The sequence below is a fragment of the Gossypium hirsutum genome, chromosome A05 (assembly GCF_007990345.1).
Source record: "Gossypium hirsutum isolate 1008001.06 chromosome A05, Gossypium_hirsutum_v2.1, whole genome shotgun sequence".
NCBI classification, from domain to species: Eukaryota; Viridiplantae; Streptophyta; class Magnoliopsida; order Malvales; family Malvaceae; genus Gossypium; species Gossypium hirsutum.
Window position 1 is genome coordinate 3,439,009 of NC_053428.1, and position 23,050 is coordinate 3,462,058.

The 23,050-nt window shown below is 34.0% G+C and overlaps 3 protein-coding genes across 12 annotated transcripts; 2 read left to right on the forward strand and 1 right to left on the reverse strand.

The window, feature by feature from the left end:
- Positions 1 to 1,323: 1,323 nt before the first annotated feature.
- LOC107958785 (uncharacterized) lies at positions 1,324 to 10,916 on the reverse strand. 10 transcript variants are annotated; one of them, XM_016894661.2, is made up of 20 exons: positions 10,363 to 10,916; positions 9,417 to 9,741; positions 8,932 to 9,120; positions 8,737 to 8,820; positions 8,459 to 8,518; positions 7,733 to 7,777; positions 6,957 to 7,156; positions 6,515 to 6,702; positions 6,244 to 6,424; positions 5,852 to 5,978; positions 5,550 to 5,747; positions 5,361 to 5,450; positions 4,897 to 4,959; positions 4,467 to 4,541; positions 4,330 to 4,380; positions 3,965 to 4,042; positions 3,340 to 3,474; positions 2,545 to 2,652; positions 1,857 to 1,922; positions 1,324 to 1,639 (listed from the first exon to the last, which is right to left on the reverse strand). In XM_016894661.2, the coding sequence occupies exons 2-20, from the start codon at positions 9,723 to 9,725 to the stop codon at positions 1,571 to 1,573; spliced, it is 2,316 nt and encodes a 771-aa protein (XP_016750150.2). In that variant the 5' UTR covers positions 9,726 to 9,741; positions 10,363 to 10,916; the 3' UTR covers positions 1,324 to 1,570. The 10 variants fall into 10 exon arrangements, with proteins under 10 accessions (XP_016750150.2, XP_040968817.1, XP_040968816.1 ...); XM_041112883.1 differs by having other exon boundaries at positions 10,746 to 10,897; XM_041112882.1 differs by having other exon boundaries at positions 9,417 to 9,744; positions 10,363 to 10,893.
- Positions 10,917 to 15,263: 4,347 nt separating this feature from the next.
- Positions 15,264 to 18,475, forward strand: LOC107958786 (12-oxophytodienoate reductase 3). The gene is made up of 5 exons (XM_016894663.2): positions 15,264 to 15,617; positions 15,833 to 15,973; positions 16,508 to 16,638; positions 16,813 to 16,995; positions 17,673 to 18,475. The coding sequence occupies exons 1-5, from the start codon at positions 15,523 to 15,525 to the stop codon at positions 18,329 to 18,331; spliced, it is 1,209 nt and encodes a 402-aa protein (XP_016750152.2). The 5' UTR covers positions 15,264 to 15,522; the 3' UTR covers positions 18,332 to 18,475.
- A 2,929-nt stretch (positions 18,476 to 21,404) lies between these two features.
- On the forward strand, positions 21,405 to 22,561 carry LOC107958787 (auxin-binding protein ABP19a). The gene has a single exon (XM_016894664.2). The coding sequence runs from the start codon at positions 21,630 to 21,632 to the stop codon at positions 22,365 to 22,367; it is 738 nt and encodes a 245-aa protein (XP_016750153.1). The 5' UTR covers positions 21,405 to 21,629; the 3' UTR covers positions 22,368 to 22,561.
- Positions 22,562 to 23,050: the final 489 nt, after the last annotated feature.

The following is a 23,050-nucleotide window of genomic DNA, read 5'->3' on the forward strand; positions in this document are numbered from 1 at the left end:
AAAAAATTACTGACCAGAAGTACGGTCCTCACCGTCGCACGAAGAGTAAGTTTGGATCGGCATTTTCTTTTTTATTTTTACTTTGTGTGTGGGGGAGGGGGGGTATTTAGTGAAAATAATATAGAGAAGAAAATGAATTTTGGTCTTCAATAATAAGAATGATAAAGGTAAAGCAAAAAAAAAAAAAACATTAAGTATTCCTTTAGCGATTATACAACAAAAATAAAAATGATCGTTTGAAATTTCAAACTTTTCCCACATCTAGGTTTGGTAGAACCCACTTGCATTACTTCACTTTGCTCCCAAAAGTAGTGACTAAGGGAACAATGAGAAATGGGATTTTTTTTAAAGATATTGGGGTCCTATAATTCAGTGAAGTAATGGAAAAATATTGATGTCCGTGGCAGAAAAATTAGGCACCACTCCACTGTTTTCAATTTTAAGGGTTCCAGCTTCCCAACTCAAATGTCAAATGTGGGTCAACAACATGTTACACCTGTAACAATTTTGACAGCTTACTAATATTATGTTCATTCATGTCTACAAAATTCCAGCAAAGTTTGATACTGAGATTTGCTTGTTTTCTCATTCATTACTCCCTCTGCCACTGTGATTATTAAAGCTTGCAAAAAACTATTCCCATTATTACTTACTCAACAATCAATCAAAGTTCACTGTTCCTACTTAATTTTCAATACCCATGTTTACTTTATCAAGTCGACGAAATGAGAGCCACATGGATCATGGCCCAGTCACTGGAACATCAACTTCTGCTGACTGTTTGGACATTGAGTACCATTTTGAGACAAACAAAAAGAGGCTTCATTTCTATCAGAAGTGTAGTCTATGACCGTAGCAGAAGCTTTGATAGACCGACACTAGATTATGCACCATTAAACCAAGCCTCCTACTTGCTTTTTAACGACAATGACACTGTTGGGTTATGCCAAGGAAATGCATACCCCCCTGTATTCTTGGCTGTACGCAGGCAGATAAATTCAGTGTTTTTCCAGGGTATTAGAGCCTTCCATATGATATCCTATAACAACACACTAGAGGGGTTGGTGTAAATTACAAGTTCCGTTTGAGGTTTTGGCCTTTGAAAGTTCCATGATTTTTATCGACACTTTGTGTTCGAATGGAAGAGGCTGAGACAAAATGGCATAGCACAAGTAACGAAGAAAAAGAAATAACATTTCATCTCATTTCCAGCCGTTTTCAATTGCACAAAGGTTGACCTGCATTTGCTTAACTGCCACTCTTCCTGCTAATAAAGTATCCGCTCAATAATTATTCCCTGGCTACAACCAGATCAAAATCCCCTTCAAGATATAAATACTTCATTAAATTGTTATTATTTTTTCAATTTTCAGGTTGCCAAATGGCACGGGGAGAATTGGGTTGAAGGAAAAATAAATATATAAATACACTTTTACAAACCCTATAAAATCCTTTTTCTTTTTCCTTTTTTTCTGCCGATTTTGATAAAATAATTTGACATTATATATTGCTTAACTTATGTTCAAGTTACAACACTACAATAGCACACCATCTTTGGATGATTGTTGTCCTATTCCTTCTGGATAAATGAGAGAACAAGATCTGTATGTACAGTAAAGAGTTGTGTGTCCACAAACAGCTGGGAAATGAAAGGGAGAACTGTCAGTATATTTTCAACTATACATGCATATATTTGCTATTTTAACATTAAAAATGAAAATGAAAATGATCATCCTGAAAGACACGAAAGATGATGAAAAACAAGAAATGGAGGAAAACAGGTTCAATATTAGTATAATTTAGCCTGAAATCATAAGTGGCAGCTAATACCTAGAGATCTGATTAAAGGGACTCACCTTCATAAATGGTCGATCACGACTAGGGAATGAATCAATGAAACTCTCTTTTAAAAGCAACGATACCTGAAAAAACAACTTCAGGGTCTTATCATTTTTTTCTTGAACAATACAAGGTATCACAACAAAAAAATATAAATATTGCATTATACAAACTCCACCTTTCCCCTGCCTGTGAAAGACTTGTACACGCATAATCAACACTAAGCTCAATAAAAATGTTGTCTATGTCACAGGTTGGCCAACATAAAACTATACAATTACGTCTTTTGAAGATATATGAATCCTTAGAAATTTCCTCAACCAACAGGTAGGCAATACCCCATAATTTTCTTCTAAAAGTAGATTGGAAATGACCTAATTTTGTGCCAAGGATTCCCCAATAGACATTTTATGTTGAAAAATAAAAATATGTTTATCAATATATATTCCTATTTCCTTTTGGCTGGTACTACAGGGTCTTTTAACTGATCTTTCTAGAGTATTAATGCAATTGATTTCAATACTCACTCATGTCTAGAGCACATACAATATCTATGATAGAAAATTATACTCCTATGGATCAAATAACCCTCACACTAGTAATTTGTATATGGTAACAGCAATATCTATGATAGAAAATTCTAAAATATTCGCATTTGTAGATATGTTGCTTTGCTAAAAAATTCTAGTTCAACGAAATACAAACCTTATCATTATTGGACTGTACATTTGTAATTGTGTGTGACCGCATGTTAGAGCAAAGAGAATCCAAGTATGATCTTAACACCACTAAAAAACCTTTGGCAGCTTCAATCTATGCCATAAAACCACAACAATTAGCAAATCACTGAAATATGACAGTGGCACTTCATTAGATGACCCTGAACAAGCAGTTACACACAACCCAAAACAGAACAAATAAAAGATGATTCAGTGATTAATATGGATAATTTCCCAAATAAAGAGACGTGATAAAATTATAAACTTCAGAATATGGTGGTACTCTAGTCCACCCCAAAATGATATCATAATATCTAGTTAGACCTCACAATAATCAATGCATGATAGAGATATCAATAAGTTGAAAAAGCAAAACATTAACATCTGTTATATATGTTCTTGTTATCACCACAATGAAGAAAGGCTCAGCTTCTATGAGCCATTCATGGAAGGTAAACAATTCCCTTGTGCAAGAAACAATGTGAGACAAAGTAATGGTGATGCTCTCTGCACATCAGAAACAATTCCAGACTACAATCTCACCAGTCAAGTTCAATAGTATGCTGCCAGGAAAGGGTCCGTATCATCTACGGTTCTATAAAAATGCCAACAATGATTTCTATGGGGTCCGCCTAAATGTCATACGGTGCCCATGTGAACCACACTCATGTTTGAATTGCATAAGTTCACTTGATAATCATATGTGAACTTGTTAGTGGTCTTTCAGATTTAGGATTTGCATGGAAAAAGCATAACTAATATAGATGGAAAAAAACCATACCTGCACATCTGTGCACTCATGTACTGGTCTTTTCCTCCCCAAATAACTTTCACCGACAAGCTTTGCATGATAAGGACTTAAGCATGCAAAGAGCTCCCTATGTTGTGGCAGCTGTGGTATTGTGGACGTCTTTATCTATCACACCATGCAATGAGAAAGTTAGAACAGAACAGAAAGGCCCAAATCTTAGCTAAAAGGCATCTCAAATGCACAATGGAAACCATGTAATGAAATATAGCATATAAACTAGTAAGCACTAAAAATATGCGAACTAAAAGCAAGCAATTTTTGTCAATTTGGTTTTCTGTTTGCTAAGCAAGAAAACAGGCTTTTACACGGTGTGATTAACTTCCTCCATTGATCTGAGAAAAATAGAACACATCTATGAGAATTGTCATATTAAATATATACAGTAGTATAACAGAAGAAGACATCCAACTGCTGAACCATAATTTATCAAGCACACCACCGCAATAAGAAAACAAATAAATAAGGAGATAATACTGAAAATATATATTAGAATTTTTAATGAAAAAACATTATTTCTAACTTAGAAAAAAGAACTAGTGTAATTTTCATTATCAAAAGAAAAAATTGCAACGCAATACATTTGAGAGATACAAACCTGGTTCTTATTAGCATCGACCAGAATTACATTGGCTAACTTTGACTGCACTTCACTCGTTTTGTTCTTTACACCAACCTAGAGGTGAATAAAATTTTATTAGCCAGTACATCAAGGGAAAACAAACACTACTAATGAAAAGCTATGAAGTGTGCATTAATTCTATATGGTCCATTGCAAGCAACTTTATGGGGAGATAATTTATTAAGAAAGATCATATTACTTTCTATATGTCTGATAACTAGAAAGAAATCTCCCCATAAGCTTGACATGGGTATTGTCATATAGACAAATTCTCACTTAAGGTTTCCATTGGAATTAAATAACTTGAGCATGCCAACATCAAACCTGTATTGAAAACTTACTATGTAAGGAACAGGCGCATCTAAGAAGTCTAGCATATCATCTGGCAAAACCTGCAAACGTTAAAAGTAAGTACAAAAAATATGAACAGTCTAACTATCAATTTAGAAAATCAGAAGAGATCGTTCAGAGATTATACCGGCATCAAGAGGCTTTGCCATTGGTATGGCCGGATCAGAGGGACAATTGACAAAACTATAGCAGATAAAATTCCCTGCAAATAATTTCAAAGCTTAATATAAATGCAGAGGTTCTAAATTTCTATCCATCAACAAAATACAAAGTAATCCATATCATTCAAATATAAGTTATAAACATCAAGGCGAAAAACTCAAAAGATTTGAGATGAAGTCTTCTAAATATAAAAATATAAATCCACATCCATGCGAACTCCAAGCAATAATCTAATTATAAAATGTTCCAGGCTAGTGGATGCAACCAGCCCTAGAGGCCACGGAAGGAGAAACACCAGTTTTAAAGTTAGGACTGCATAATTGCAACACATTCATCAGGTTTTAACATAAAGATTAGTAGTTTCAACATAGACAATCGGAAAAGACTACACCTACCAAATTTGAACAAACAACCACAATCTGTTTCTCCAGCAATGCTGCTGCAAAGATTGTTAGAACCTGCAGGATAAGAAAAATCAATTCAGTGAAACTCTCAACAGTCCATACAAGACCAAGCAAGTCAACTCACACACACAAACACAAAAACGAGATAAATGGTATTTGGTAATAAATAAAACAAGGCTTAAAACATAAGGTCAAGTCTAACAAATGTTACGATTAAAATCATGGTTGCACTTCAACAGAAACAATTTTAGATATAACAATACAGTGCCACCATTTCACCACTGGATATATAGACCCACTCGAGAAAGTGTAAAAGAAAATTATGTTATGTTGTTAAAATTTCACAACACTAAAGCCCATGAGGAAAAAGAATTTACATGACATCAAAATCAACTAGGAGGAAAACCTAAAACTGCATGTTATGCTTCTCTAAATAAACAAGGACATATATTTACATGTTCAAGCCGCAGAGATCCACACATGCATGCAACAGCCCACGTTGATAGAGCAGTTGCTTCCTCTTCTGCCAAAAGGGCAGTGTGTGCCTGATAAAAGCAGACAATGGTGAGATGCAATCGACCCACCAAGTTCGAAATGTGGAGTGCAACATTATTCCATGCTATGAAACTAATAATCATGGTTACCTCAGCAAATTCAAGACTTGTACTGCAAGATCTCAAATCAATGGTTGAGCCAGCAATATGCAAAACTTTTTCATCAGGCCTATGATATTCCAGTGGATGAAGGTGCTCCAAAGGATGAAACCTAAGTTTTGAACCCCTTTCTGGACAAGGTAGCCGATAGTATTCACATAGTATCTGCAATGATCCATGATTGTTTGCCTGGACATTGGAGGGAACCACAATTTCTAAGATATCAGGGGGGTAAAACAAACTGTGGCATACCATAAGGGTAAGGTTAAACTTGAAGCATTGCCCGTTCAAACCTTAGCCCATTCAAGTATATCAAGGTGATCACTGGAATCCTCCTGGCCAGAAATAGAAGCCTCTTCTGTTTCTGTATCATCAACATCACTCCTCAAATTCCTGTCGTCACAAGGGGAACCTTGAAAACTGCAGATACATAAATACCGTAATAAATCAGACAATGAGGACCAAGTCACCTAACTCATTTGCAAAGTTGCAGATGTAGAAAACAACAGATAGCATGAATGTGTTAACTTTCTGAATTATTAAAAGAATAGCCAAAAGATAAGACTCCTAAATGTAAATGACCCAAAGCATACTTCAACAAAAACAATATAAAACTTATTCACATATAAACATTCATAGAAATGAACAACCAGTTAAACAAATAGGAGCACTGCAAAAGTTATACCTGCAGGAAGATTCAGAACTTTCATACTGATAATAGCGTAGAAATGGCAAAACAGCATTTGGCAAATGTCTTTCTGCTGCTTGCTTATTTGTTGTGAAATCATCAACATCAATATCACAATCTTCAGGATCTGCACCTCCGGATTCTTTTCCTCTTTTAAACGTCTCAGTTTCCAGGTCAACTGGAACAACAGTATCATGATTAACAGCTTTGTTTGAGTCAAAGTCACTCTCAAGCATTTGAAGCTCCAAGCCATTCCCATCATCATTACCTCCAAGTTTAGAATCTCCTGAACTTATCTCAGAGGGTTCGGTCATTGTGTTCTGTATGTCCTCCAGAGCTCCTTGATCTGTTAACACATCATCTATATTTGCTTCATTGCTGTAACTCTCCGACAATTCCAAATCTATATCACCAATACTTTTTGTTAACCGTTCCAACCTTTCTTCATCAAAGATGCTGCATGAAAATTTTAAGATGAAAAAGAAGTCATGAAACCAGTAGAACGAACTAAAATCATGTTGCTAGCATCAAATCCTCAAGATTTCATCCAAAAACCTTATCAAGAGAGATAATCTCCATCAAAGCATGAATTTAAAAAAAAAATTCGTGTGTTAAAGCAAATAATAAGTTAACAACAACAATAATAAGTTAACAGGTCTGTAAGTGATCCTCTTTATCATTTGCTGTATCTGATGTGTAATAAAACACACCTATTCAGAACACCAAAGTGCAATTCAAAGAATGGAAGCCTCGAAAGGATGCAATAACATCTGCGAGTGGTCATCACATAACGACTCAGAGACGGGTAGGCAGGTTGTCTATCTGAAATCAAGGAAAGCAATCCAGAGGGCTTCTGTACTATTTCTTCAACTAACACACAGCACCCATATAAAGTGGAATTATCAGCAACCTAGAACAAAAAGGGACAAAATGTCACAAAAAGAAATTTAAAGGTACCATAATTTACACTGTCATATGGAAATTAGAACAGAAACAACAAATCAACAGCAAATTAAACTTCTTATACCATTTAATATACACATGAAAGTGCCACAGGCATCGATCTAGTGAACTTAAAATCAAAGTATACCATACAAATGAGTAAAAGATTCAAATTTTACATCCATGTCTGTGTGTGTGTGTGAATAACAACCATAATAAAAATTAAAGTGAAATCTGTTAGCAGATATTAGCACAGAACAAGGACTTTGGGATCCAAGACAAATGAGAAGAAGTCAGTTCAACAACATTCCAGAATACATTAGCCTCTATTATCAGTCTGGAACACGAACAAGTCAGATATATTCACGTGAGTTCACTTCTCAGTATCAATCTCTGCATCTATAGAAATTTAAAATGGTCATCAACATCCACCGTCAAACTTTGATCATAAAGAAGCAGGTAAATAGAACTCAAAAAAGAAAACAAAGCTGAAAAAGATATTTCAACAGTAGTCTCCCACATAGCATAATATTTCAAAGATTACCTGCAACCGGAATACAAATGACAGGTCACTTTGTTTTAGGTGTTCCTGCAAGAAAAGGATTGTGACATAAAAGACTAGCATTTGATGTAATTCAATTTGTACAGTCAGATCTGGGGAGCTCAACTATAAGTAATTTTTTCCCCCGCATTTGTACTTTCCATTCAGAGTTATTGAATATATTTGAGAGCATTTACTCAAGACACCTAATGTGAAATGCTTTCTTGTGGCTTTTTCGGTTCTTTCATTGCTTCTTCGCTTTATGTTTGCTTCCGCTTTAGTGCCCTAGAGAATTTCCTTTGTAAATTCTCACTTTAGAGAGTTATGCAGATTTGAAACTAAGTTTATGCCTAAAGCCACGCGATTTGCAAGACTAAAGTTCTAGCCCCATGAGATATGCATGTGCTTACATGAGTCTCCGACATTGAAATTGTATTGGAACTAAATGCAGGGGCTAAAATCAGGTCATATTGCATATGGTATGACCCACTCCGATACCAGTAAAGTAAAAAAGGTCTGGTTTACATTGTCAATCAAGTGATAAAAACTCAAATCATGCTGTCTGAAGTATTTTAGTTAAATAAATTAGAACTCAATAAGACAACTTCTTTTTATGATAAATCTCCAAATAAGGATGATTGAGAAGGTACAAAAGCAAACAGCTCTAGATAATCTATCATCAAGATTTTCAAGTTGAAGAGCATTAACATCAGATTTTAGTAAAAATACCTGTGAAAGAAGAATTTCATTCAGCTCACTCATTGAAGGAGTTTTCTCAACAGCATGAACCTAAAATAGAACAAACTGAATTTAGAAATACCAGCTTAAATGCACATCAATACTGCACATGCATGTTTACACAGGAAAGAAACAAAATATAAATTGACAAAAACCACTCAACTGAGCAACATATTACAGCATGAGTTAAACTCTTATTAGTAAGTACATTTCACGCTCAACTAAGCACTGCAATAAGTAAACAAGTAGAAGAAGAACCATCAGCCAACCTCTATGCCTCCGGGGAAGCAAAATGAAAGAAGATCCTTGTGTTTAAGTGGCAGTGGCTTTTCTGGGGGATAAACAAATAAAACCTGAAAGTAGAGAACAAAATCAATACCCAAAGACATGATCCCCACCCCAATCCCACCTCCGAAACGCCGTTCAAGATATAAGGAATCACTTGTTTTATGAAGAACACCCACCTGGGGTTCAAGGTAAGGTTCGACTCGAGAATTATTCTGACAACTTAGAGCACTTCGCAACTTCCCAGAACCTTCAGGTTGCCTGATGACGTATTGCCTTTGAAGTGCCTGAATATCACAACTAGGAGGAAGTCCAACAACAACCATGCTCTCAAACAACCTTGATGGTCCTTTAAAAGATCTATGATCCTGCACACTTAAGAACAGAATGTTATGAAAACACTTTGAAATTCTTCGTTATTAGTTAAAAATAATAATGGATATATACAAGTAAAATATAAGAGGTTTATCAGACATCAAGGTAGGCCTTGCAATAAATATAAATTGAATGTAATTAGACAAGCAAACACTTCGCTCATTAAGAATGCTAAAATGCTGTATTAAAATAACAGTTGCATCCCTCAGTAGATACTTGCTGAGAAGAGTCCATACACAGGTACGAGTAACATTAACAAGAAAATGTTCACTTGAATTAAGTACCGTACCAAATGTTGCAGCTGAAAGTTTGCCCACTGACGCTTTTGGCTAGTCAGAACTTCCGGATTGTAAGTTCCACGTCTCACTTCAGGGGGTTGCGAGAAGCCTTTTAACACTCTTGCAACATGATGCTGGAGCTTCTGAATTTGGCTACCGCTATTCTCATCTTTCAATGAATATACAGCAGATGGTCGGGGAGAATGAACAGCAGTTGCAGCTGCAGCAGCAGCAGCAACTGCCCTTGCAACATCCTCCTTCGTCGGCATGAAAAAGGATGCAGTCCATCCAGGGCTACCAGAATCTTCACTTTTGGACATCCTTAAAACTACTCAACTGCTAACATACACAAACAAACAACAAATAAACATAAACAATTGCTAAAACTCATGGAATTCGACTTAAAATACTAGCTTCATAATTTCCGCTTTTCAAGCAAAAAAGAAAATGACAACCCATCTTTCAATAAATCGTAATCGATCATCTAAAAACATTACCGATCTAATCAACAAATACAAGTTGAAGAAAATACTGAAATCGACCTTTGGGCTCAAACAAGTTATCCTAATTAAACGTCTATCTCAGTTGAAAAACCCATTCATTTACTTCCATTCTATTAAAAAAAAATTACTTCAGTTACAACTTACAGCAAGCTTTGAGAATTTTAAAAGTCAGAAGTTGGAACAGATCGATTTTCTTCAATAGAGTAGGACGCTCCGAAATACAGTAATTTGCACATAGTTTTTTTTTTTCATAAACTCGAGCACTCAAGCATAAAAAACAAAACCCCTAAATAAATAATCTAAAGAGAAACTGTAAATCCATGAAGGTCAGAGCTTCTAAGCAACGGCGGTAAAAACAAAGAAAAAAATGTTTTCCAGATAAAGATGGGTACTGAAAGTTAACCTCAATAGAAACTAAACACAGAAGAAAATCAAAACCCCAAAAATAACTTACCTCCAAAAAAAAAAACGATTTGAAGCTGCCACAAAGGGATTTTTCGTCTTTAAACTTCACAGATCGATAAATTAGGGGGGAACCCAAAATTAACAAAGAGAGAATGAAAATACTGAGGGTTTTAAGCAGCCGCCATATAAGGAAAAAGTGAGCTCTCTGCTTGAGGTCAAAAGAACCTTCGGTTTATTATTTTCTTTTCCTCTTTTTACCAAAGCAAAGAGATAACTGTATTAAGTTTCTGGTAATTAATGAAGGTTTTTAAGAAGCAATTTTTTTTATAAAAAAAAACTAATAATAAGAAAAAGGTTTTTTTTTTCTTTCCTTTTCCTCGTATGCGTCGTAGAAGATGATGATAATAAAATAAATATTAAAAAAAACAGAACCTCCAATAAGATGCTCTAAAGCTGCAAACGAATAAAAACGACAACAAACGAAGCAAGGAGACGGTCAGTTTCAGTTCCTTTCTGTTGCAGTTCTTGCTTTTGTCATGCTGTTTAGGCTTAGTGAAAGCTTATTTAGACAGGCATATTGAGAAATTACTGATAATGAAACCCAGAATAAAGATTTATTTGGAATATAATCCATTTAATTAAAAGCATCCGATGCATGAAATCTTTTACAATTTAACCATGAGTTTAAAAAAAATATTTGAAGGTAAACATTAATTTTAATTATTAATTAAAAGTATTATTATTAAATTCTATTAAAATTTGAGCGGTAATATGCACATAAATTGTTTTCTTTTGCGCGCAATGCGCCACTATAGGAGGGAGAGATTTATTTGTTAGGATTCGTCAGATCAATTTGATATGGTGTTAAATATTGACACGTGGATATTTAACCACGTGTGCGGACAGGATCCTCGATATACGGTTCGCTGAATGTAGTTGTGGTTTGCCTTTGACTACATCTTACTGCTCCCCCTTATGCCTAGAAAAAGTGGTATCATGAAAAGCTTTGCCAAATCAAAATCATACCTCAGCTGTCATAATGAAACAGTTAAAAAGTTCTCATATATATATTTTTTACAATATTAAAGTTTCTGTTGTTTTAATATGTATTTAACTTTGAAAATAAATATTAATATTTTAAACATTATTTTAGATATATAACAAAGGTCACCTTCTGCTTAGTTTTTTTTTTTTAAATATATTATTATAATATAAAAAATACTTTTCTAAAAACCATCTAAATTTAGTCATGTAAATCCTCCAAGCGTCAAAATATTATATATTCTTAATGGAAGTCTAATATTTAAGTGAATTAATAATAATCCAAAATAGATGGACAAGTGATTAGTGGTGGAAGATTATTTTATAAAAACAATAATATGAAGGGTGGCGTAGGGAAGTAGGCAAATAATTAAGAAGCAAGCATGATAAGGGTTGCCAAAGAGTGTTCCCCTTTGGGTCCTGTGTTTTCTGGTTGTTGTTTTGCTCAGTAGTTGAAAGACTTGGATTAAGGGTGGGGACCAAAGACAATTTGTATGATGAAAGTTGAAAGCCCACATTTGTGTATGATTGCATCAAATACAACAGACATGAAGGTCTTGCTGTGGGCTACCACATGTTACTGTTTCCATCCTTTACTCATTATCCCTTTGTTAACAATGCACCACGCATTTTGCTTATACTCACTCACTTCCTTGCCCACAAATTTTAACTATCTAAAACCTAGCAAGTTACTCAAGCTATTCTTTAATTTTTTTTACCATTAACAACAGCTTTAGGATGTAAATCAGGGTTAGCAGAACATCCATTTATCGACAAGGCCACTGAAACTGATTTTTTTTAATAATAATAATTTGAAAATTGGAGTGAACTTGTCTCTATGTTTAAGTTGATATATTCAATGGCCATTTGATACTCTTGACTGGGTTCGTGTTTAAGAAACCCAATGGCAACCAAATAAAGATAAACATTAAACATAAATAATTGAGGAAGTTAGGATTGAGACGGCGTTTATGCGTATCTTTCATTTCTTTTTTTCACTTGCTGACGCAAATCGGGTAGGCAGGGTCCATTTCTTATGATTCAACCATCATCTAAAGTCCAAAACCCGTTTGTGAAAATTCCGCAATGAGAAAACGATATGGTGGTCTTTTCTTTATTCAGCCTTGGAGAGTCCTGGTTTCTAGTTTCTACCCACCCATTCTTCTTCTCTTCTATATTTTAAGGAAAATATTAAAATATAAGGAAGAGGGCGTTGAATTTATTTTGATTCAGGAAAAATAATTGAATAATGAATTTACGTCCTTTGTTGTGTTTTACTAATATTATTAGTACATTATAGTTTTTCTTTTTCATATTTATATCAATATTTTTATTATTTTATTATTTTATTAAATTAATGCCACTTTCAATTAGGTCATGAACTTAATTGTTAAATTATAAAAATAAATTTCGTAATTAAAATAAATTATATTATTAGATGATATTTTAATTTTTTTATTTAAAAAATTTAATAAAAATATACATATAATAAGATTTAAACGTGAATTAATTAAATATTTAATTTACTATTCAAATAAAAACTTTATTTTAATATTTTTATCTATTTTAATTTTAATTATGTATATTTTATTACTTTCATCAATTTAATGTTACTTTTAAATAAATATTTATATTTCAAAATTGTGATAATTTTTTTAATATTATATTAATTTTTTTATATAATTTTTTTTAATATTAGCAAAATCTATGATGATTTAGTCCCCATCCCCACTTGAAAACGTGCATACCAGCAGACAAGGCCTGACATAAAAAGGAAAATTCTAATTTTGTTATTTAAAGGAGAAAGAGAAACAAGTGGATTGAAAATAAATAGGAAATTCAACACGCATTTTGCAGCCATTATTATCACACCTCTATAGTTACAAAATAGAAAAAAATAAATTCAAAGAATTTCGTCAAACTGTAAATTAAGGCCCCACGTTTAGGTTGTAAATATGATACCATCTCCAATCCAATAATATTGGGCTTGAAATTTAGCTGGAGTCCATTGTAATGTGATAAGTCCTAAATATAGTTTCACTTTACACGTCGATTTTAAAATTTTACTGGAGTTTTAAATTTTGTACACTCGAAATCATTATAAACTTAATTTTATATCCATTTTATAATTATTTTATATATTAGAAGTGAATTTCTTTTATAAATAAAATATGTGATTAAATCTGAATTCTCTACTTGTAAAATAAAAATTTTCATCATATGTGTATCGAATAATTACTCTTATATATTATATCTATATTTTTGTATGCTATTTATTTTATTATGTAACACAATATTGTATTCCTACTGCAGTGGCGGAGTCAGAAAATTTTTTAGAGGCTGAGGTTAAATTGTATATTTTTATGATAATAAAAATATAATTTTATCATTTTAATAATTTATATCTTTATAGTTTTTAAAAGATTAAATAATTTTTTATTATTTTGGAGGTGCAAAGTGGAATTTTACTGTTACTAATTTAAAATTTTATAAATTATAAAAAAATTTAAATAAAAAATTATCTATTTTAGGGGTACTGACCCCTATTAACCCCCTTAGCTCTATCATTGCACTTTTTAAAGGTAACTCATTTTATCAAAACCCTATAATTATAAAAAGAAAATATCCAATTATATTTGGTGGTTAAAGCTCTTATCAATCATCCGTTTAGTATGAGTTTCAACCATGTTACCATTACATTTAATATTGTATATAAAAAAGTACCTCTTCACACATATTAAAATATATTATCATAAAATGCTTTACTATTTTAATTTAAATTTTCAATTTAATTATTAAATTTAGTATTTTTTATTAAAATTTATCAACTTATGTTGATCAGACTCTCATTATATTGTTTAATTCAATCATTAATATCGTTAGCATTTTCTGTTAAAATTTATTAAATTAACGTGTTGACTAAACTGCCTTTGATTATATGGGATAGATAAAATGTCAAGTTCATAAAATTTAACAAAAACTACTAACCATATTAATGATTGAATTATGTTTTGTAAATTAAGTATCAAATATAATATTTATAATACAATGATTTTTTTTTATAAAATACTTAGAATTACCCCTAATCTCTTCCCACCCAAGGACTGAGAGGGGTTTCGACCAATGGCGAAATTAGGAGGTTGGTAGGGGCCCGGTCCCCCTAGAATGAATTTTTTCATATAACCATTCAAAATTTTTAAAATTTAAATTAATACAGGTAAAATTACACTTTAAGCCCCTTAAAATATATAAAAATTGATTTAATCATTTAAAAATTATAAAGATATAGTCTATTAAAATTGTAAAATTACATTTTTTCTATCATAAAAATTATAATTTATTTTCGACCCCCTAAAATAAATTTCTAGTTTCGTCCCTGGTCCCAACCCCTTAAAAGACTCCTTTATAATTTATAATAATAGTAAAATTATATTTTAGCCCCCTAACATGATAAAAATCGATTTATTCATTTAAAAATTATAAAGATATAAACTATTAAAATGATGAAATTGTATTTTTATTATCGTAAAAATATATAACTTAATTTCGGCCCTCTAAATTTTTTTTAACCCTAACCTTATCTCCACCCTTAAATAATAAAATAAAAATGTCACGCTCGAACCTACATAATCCTATTTTAACAACAATGCTGGACTACAATAACATAGAGTTGTTAATGTATTAAATGTAAAACAAATATTTTATTTTATTTTGAAAGAGTAATTATTTTATTTTTATTATTGATAAAAATATGTGTATTTTAACAAATAGTAAATATATATGTTAACTTTTCATATACGACACGGATACCTATTCAATATTGTATAAAAAAAATTATAATTTTAAATATTTGAAAGAAATAGTTTTTCTTCCAAAATGATATATGTTAAAGAATTTGAGTATTTGACTGAATGAGGAATGTAGCTTTATACAGTCAACGCGAGACTCAGCCGAAAAGAAAATGCGTGTATGTTACACGACCGTGTAATGTGGCACATGAAACCCATGCCAAGAAAAGCAGCCAGGCAACGCTTGCTATCAAAGAACTTTCAACTCTGGCACATGTTCATATTCTCTCTATTTAAATATATTGACTTCAGTTTTAACCAATAAAATATACTAATTGGAGAGCATACCGAAATACCATCAATAAGTTCATTATCATAAGATGGAGCATGGAGAAAAAGTAAAAATGGCGGATTCTCAAGAAACCCCTACGCTGTTCTCTCCTTACAAGATGGGCAAATTCAATCTTTCCCACAGGTTTATCTACCCTTCTACTTTGACTACTCTGTCGTTTTTTTCGCATCGATTTCCGGGATCCAGGGAGGGGGGGGAGCTTAGATCCTTGTCTTTAGGGCACTTTTGTTTCAGGCATGTTCCGCCACGATCTCCTCGGATTCTGTATATCCGAGGAAAATACGGAAGGGCAATTTGGTGAAATTAATCTAAGTCCGACGGGTTGTTTCTGATGGCAGGGTGGTGCTAGCGCCTATGACGAGATGCAGGGCGTTGAATGGAATTCCAAGGCCGGCGCTTGCTGAATATTACACGCAGAGGTCCACTCCTGGCGGCTTTCTCATCACTGAAGGAACGTTGATCTCCGACACTGGAGCAGGGTAATTTCGTGATTTGATTTTGATAATGAAAACTCGTACCACTCACTCGCATTATTCCAGCAATAGTGGCTGCTGGTCCCATTACAGCATTACTCCCAATTTCGTGCTTTTTAGGACCCACTTAACTCTTATCTTAATGTATTAGTGTTACCAATGGGTCATTGCTGACTTTTGGCCTGAAACAGACGTTGATTCAGAGTGTAAAGTTTTACTTTAAAACTATGGACAAATATTATAATATTGTAATTGTATCTGAAATAATTGTACCATTGCTCTTTTGACTCCAAACTTAGTACTGAGTTTTTATGAAAGTAATTTACCAATATAATTTCTTATTTGAGTTAATTTAGTTATCTGTTTTTCGCAGTCCCTGTCTTTAATATCATATTGTATTATGCAGACATAGCCTGCTACTCCCCTAAAGTTCATTTGAAATCCTTTTGTCACATTTTGTTTATGGTTTTCACTCTTATCTATATGTGTCTAAGAGCATTTCTTTTAACTACATTATCTGGTATTGCATTGTTGAAGCAGGTTTCCACATGTTCCTGGAATCTACAATGAAGAACAGGTGGAGGCATGGAAGATGATTGTGGATGCTGTTCATGCCAAAGGGGGCATCATTTTCTGTCAACTATGGCATGTTGGCCGAGCATCTCATACAGGTAACTCTCCCTATCTCTTGGTACCCATTTTCACTTTAATCAAAATAATTCTCAATATGAATTCATTCATTCTTATACTACATTGTGGGATTACATCAACTGTTATTCACCATGCTTTTTTGGGTGTTGAGCACTTATTAGCATGTTTTATTTGGTTGTTGGCTAATCAAACAGTGTATCAACCTGGCGGAGTGGCACCAATATCCTCAACAAACAAGCCCATCTCAAAGAGGTGGAGAATTCTTATGCCAGATGGTAGCTATGGCATATATCCCAAACCTCGACCCCTGGAAACATCAGAAATACAAGAGGTTGTAGAGCATTACCGCAAAGCAGCCTTGAATGCCATTCGAGCAGGTTAGTTTTAATATTAATCGTCATATTCTATTGGTACAATGCCCTCAGTATTCATTTCAATTTACGGTTTGTTGGAGGCCTCTAGACAAAGACATCATCTTATTCTTAGATAGCAAGCTGAACTTGGGAAATACAGAGCTACCTTTTACTTTTGTCAAAATAACAGTGTCTGCTATATTAAAATTTTACTAGGGTACATGGATCTTTCTTATGTTTTTGAGTAACATGGGAATACGTTGAATGGATATGGTTATGTCTTTTTACGGTGGCTAAATATACGCAGCATGAGCAGGGTCTTATGATGTCAAATTTAATAATCAAATTAGCTACAGCACTAGTTTGACATATGAACTTGTGTTTATGGTCATGAATACCTGTACAATGATCAAGCTATTCAGTTTTCCATATATTCTGTCAGCACTGATCAATATCTTGAAAAGCTGTGGCAAACAACTTGAAATGTCAAATTGCTTCCTTCCCATTGGTATGGTAGAACTTTTCATTGGAGAGAGAAGAATTAACTTCCGAATGAAGTTATATAAACTAACATCATATACTCTATTTCTTACCGTCCAGTTTACAGTCTTTTTTTTTTTAATTAAAAAGTTTATAATTTTTCTTAGCACTACATTCAGATGACAAATATTTAAATTGTGTAAAACCATTAAAACTTGCAGGTTTTGATGGGATTGAGATTCATGGAGCACATGGTTATCTCATCGACCAATTCTTAAAAGATGGGATCAATGATCGCACAGATGAGTACGGTGGATCATTGGCAAACCGCTGCAAATTCTTAATGCAAATTGTTCAAGCAGTAGCTTCAGCCATTGGTATAGATAGAGTTGCGGTCAGAATGTCGCCTGCAATTGATCACCTCGATGCAACCGACTCTAATCCGCTCAACCTAGGCTTGGCTGTGATTGAGAGACTTAACAAGCTCCAGCTACAGCTGGGGTCAAAACTCGCTTATCTTCATGTGACGCAACCTCGTTATCATGCATACGGGCAAACTGAATCAGGCAAACACGGGAATGAAGACGAGGAAGCTTATTTATTGAGGGCACTGAAGCGGACCTATCACGGAACTTTCATGTGTAGTGGCGGGTTCAATAGGGAGCTGGGAATGCAAGCTGTGGCCGAGGGTGATGCAGATCTTGTATCTTATGGCCGCCTTTTCATCTCAAATCCTGACCTAGTCTTTAGGTTGAAGGTCAATGCACCATTAAATAGGTACATTAGGAAGACGTTCTATACTCATGATCCTGTTGTTGGGTACACAGACTATCCATTCCTGAACGAAGAGAAGGGTAGACAAGTACTGTCACGCCTTTGATGTGCAATCGCCATTGATTGTTTAATATCAAACATGCCATAAAAGTTGATTGAGCAAATACTAGGTTCAATCGCCATTGATTGTGCACGTATTCCTCTTATGTACCAATGTTATTCGCAATAGATACTCAGCTACCTTATTTTAGCTTGGTTTCATGTTGAGAAATCTTCGGTGAATCTTTTCAATCGGCTAAGCACCTTGTTTCAATCAAAAGTATAAAATGCGGAATAAACAGGTTTCATGCCAAGTCCTAACTTTTGCTTGTTAGATGAAAAAAAGAACTAAAAAGTATCATGGATATTACTGCACTAGGCATCAAATTGTATTTTGCCTTCTTTACTAAAAAAAATGAGCAAATTAATTGTTAGAAGTTGTGTGACCCAAATTCAAATTTAACATAGAAATTTTCTTCTTATCTATCCGTGGATTTTTCCGAAAAGGTTTCCATGTAATTATGTGTGTTCTATTTTTCTCTCTCTCTTTACAATTTATTGTCATCGTTGACGTTCAATTTTTTCATTAATCAATGTGCATTAGATCAAAAAGCAAATTTGTCTTTTCTGTTAAAAATTTCGTACTTTTGTATTGTTAAAAAATGGCGTAATTGACAGAATAACTAGATAGTTATACATGGTGTGCTATGTGTACCTCATGTTACTGCACATGATCAATTTTTAACAGTAAAATGGATAAATTTTTATCAGAATGACCATTTTGCTCTTTGATATAACACATATGAGCTAATTTACTTTTTTTTTATAATATAAGAAACAAAAAGTAATTTAACTCCTAATACAATCACCTCTAGTACTTTTACCGTAAAAACGAGGCCCAACTTGTTGCTTTACCTCCAGCTAGTCTTATGTTCTCATCGAACCATGCTTGATTGAGGAATAAAGCTAAATGCTGTAAATCGCGCTTGGCTCAAGTGTCACAGGTCTCACATCTACAACTATAGTTTATCTTGAGATATAAGTGTTCAAATCATTTTTAACAGGTCTCGTGATTGAGGTCCAATGAATTGAAAAAGAAAATATCTTGTAAACTAATGTTAGCCCCGAGCTTATTTTTAATGGTCGGCTGTTTTGAGCACTAGGCAAAGGACATTCACATGGATAGGGAGGGGATATCCCTCTTACATTAAGATCCCGAGAAATCAGAATGTCAACCACTAGGTTGCTAGCTTGGACTGCCTGAACCGTGAAGGGTGGGTAAAAGCTAAGAAGCTCCTAAAATGGCCAAATGAAGGGTGGGTAGAAACTAAGAAGCTCCCAAAATGGCCAAGTAAACCAGAGAGGTCGTTCTATTATTTATTTTAGACAATGAAAATCTCCAGACAACGGGGTTGTCTTTTCCTTTGATACCCTCAAAATGATCTCACAAGACAAGTAATACAGAACGTCAATAGACTCTACGCATGTCTTGGAGGCTGTTTGAAGGTTGGAAAGATCAAGATATTTTGCCTCCAAACAGATTATCAGCAATGCAGGAATTGCCTTGTTTTGGTCGATAGCCTTCTACTAGTTTGTCTTTGTGCGGATGTAAATTACCTTAGTTCATTGTGTGAGAAACGACCAAGTTCATTATTTACAGTGAAATTGATTTCTCTTGTCTTGTGTATATATATATCCTGGTTTCTTCATAGCCATCTGATCTTGTTGATAGTTGAACCCGACATGTTTTTTACTTATGAATCAAGAAAAAAAAAGGCTCCACTGGAAGATCATATCATGAAATCTAAAGGGCAAAAACCTTGAGTGATGATGATATAATAATACAACAGTAACAAGGGAATCCGATTTTTCCAGCTAGAAATTGAATGGCTATTGGCTTGGCCCTTACTCTTCTGTCATTGTCAAACCTTATCTTTGCTGACACTTACACTTTTAGGGAACTGGCTCCTACCCTTCATGCATTAGGAACCGTTAGCTTTACTTGTAGATAGATTAGATATTTACCTATCTCTGCTAGAAGATTCTTATTTTGGTTCCTTGATTCTTGTTGGCTTCAAGTTTGAGACAAATAAGCCATTAACTCGTACCCTGAAGAAGGAGCATTACTCGAACTTAATCAGAAGTAAATCAGATATACTAGATAAAACATTTTTGCAAACAATTCTTATCTAGCCACTTTGTGTGAATATATATATATTCCTTGCTTATTGTACTTGGAAGTAACTGCAGCTGAATGGTGAATAAATTGTTTCCACAGTTTCTAGTAGGTTCAAGTAAGGGCAATCAGATGCTCAGGGCAGAGATAAGATAACCCTTGCTAGGTCTTCCTGGGACCACGAAAAATGCTTATCAACTAAACTTCCAAATTTACAGTTTTGATATTTTACATTTTCCTAAGGATCTTGCATTTTCATGAACGAAAGTTTGAGAGACAACTTTTTTACCCTTCTGAACGTAATATAGATATGCCTTGTAAGACAGGGAATTAGCAAGCTCCACATATTTTTTTTCCCATGGAGATAAATCACTTGCAGAGTCTCTTCTTATTAGCTGTCAAAAAATGTCTTCTATTGCCCTAACTTACTCCCTTCTAACGTGCTGTGTAGCCAATGGACCACTTTTTGATATAACTTTCATACTCTTCTTGACAATGATCTCGGTTTTCCATGTTTAATTATGCCCCTTAATAACGGGTTATGCTGTTTGTATTATTGTAAATGTATATAGAAAACTTTGAATTGATGTTTGTAAAGATGTGATTGCATTGAAAAATACATAATATCACCTTCAAAGTCTCCCTTAAATTATGCAGAATTAGTAGTGTTACAATCAATCTATCATCTCTGATACCAACTGTTTGATGGATACACCTACTGAACGTTTCATTTAAGGAAGAGAAGCCTTTGCTTTCATCGAAACATTTATGATACGCATGCACTCAATGAAAATTCCTGTTTCCTTAATGCTAGCAGAAAGTCCAAGGTTGCATATATCAGGGATTTAAGTAGACATTTACCACAATTAACTATGATGGCATCTAAATCCTGGAATATATATCAAAAGCTGATGCTAGATTATAAGTCATTTTTCTGAATGTATAGATGCATGGCCATGGCTGAAACCTGATTCTCCTTGTAAAATGATAAACAGTAAAAACATATGTGACATGAGAAATGAAAATTACCTGCAACAATTGGATGCAAAAGATATTTTTTTCCAATCCAAAAGAGTATTCTTGTTGTTTTCTGAGAAAAATTTTCCTCTAATTCACATGCATCACTGCTTCAAAATCTGTCGTTTCTCACATAGGGAATCAGTCTCATCATCATCACGTGAAAGTATGCATGGACATACCTTCAAGGACCAATTGCAATGGCTCAAAATATCCATGCTTTTCGTTTTATATAAAGGGTGAGCTCAGCTTGCAACATTATTTTCAACCCCCAAAAACCAGTGCCATAAACATGTTTATCCCAATCTTTTTCATTTTATCTTTCCTATTTTCCTCCACCAACGCAGCCGACTTCTGTGTTGGGGACTTGAATGGCCCTGTAGGCCCTGCAGGCTATTCTTGCAAGAAGACAGTCACCGTAAATGACTTCGTTTACTCCGGCCTCGCTGCCACAGGCAACACTTCGAACCTCATAAAAGCTGCAGTAACACCAGCCTTTTCGGCTCAATTCCCGGGTGTTAACGGACTCGGCATTTCAATAGCTCGTTTGGATTTATCTGTTGGTGGAGTGATACCTATGCATACACACCCTGGGGCTTCTGAAGTCCTTGTTGTTATTCAAGGCACAATTTGTGCTGGTTTCATATCCTCAGCTAACAAAGTTTACTTCAAATCTCTGAATAAAGGAGACATTATGGTATTCCCACAAGGTTTATTACATTTCCAAATCAATGCAGGCAAAACTCAATCCTTGGCATTTGTATCCTTCAGCAGTCCAGACCCTGGTCTCCAAATCCTCGACTTTGCCTTGTTTGCAAATGACTTGCCGACTGACATTATTGAAGAAACCACTTTTCTGGATGCTGCTCAGATTAAGAAGCTGAAGGGTGTTCTTGGAGGAACTGGTTAATATTATCTGAACTTGTTGAGAGTCCCTTTTTTTTTTTTTTGTATGCTTCCACGTTTGCTTGTGTCTTCTTGTCAGTGGTAGTTTGTTTGAAATTACTAGCAAAAGAGTGAGTCTCTGTTGTGTTTCTTTGTGTTCCTTCTTCAGGTTCTATTGTGAACCAAAAATGTAATAAAAAAAGACCATCCCTTTCTCGATCTGAAAATGTTTAAATAAATGCAATTATGTTGTTTATCTTTCTCCCTTAAAATGGGAAATAGCCAACTTCATTAATCTCCAAAGATGATGGTGAGTAGCTGCAATTGTTTGGTGGGGAATACTGCAGTGACAGAATTTTTGGGATGACCATATACCCCCTTCTCCATTAAGAAAGAATATTTTATTCCAACCCGGATTTAAGATATTTGAGTATATTTAGATAAAATTATGTAATCTTTTACAAGAGAATATATATTTTGGTTGGAAGTTGCTCACTACTAAAATTGATTACTTTCATGAACCTTATCAAGTAGTAATTCTTTTGAAATTTATACTGCACCAACATTATAATCAGCAATCACTGAATCAGAGTTGTCTATAACTAGAAATTTCAAAAGAACGATTCTGGAGTCACCGTCCAAACAAATATTTGTAATAAACGCACACATGGTGTTGGTATAAACTAAGAATTTTGGTATGTTTTCGAG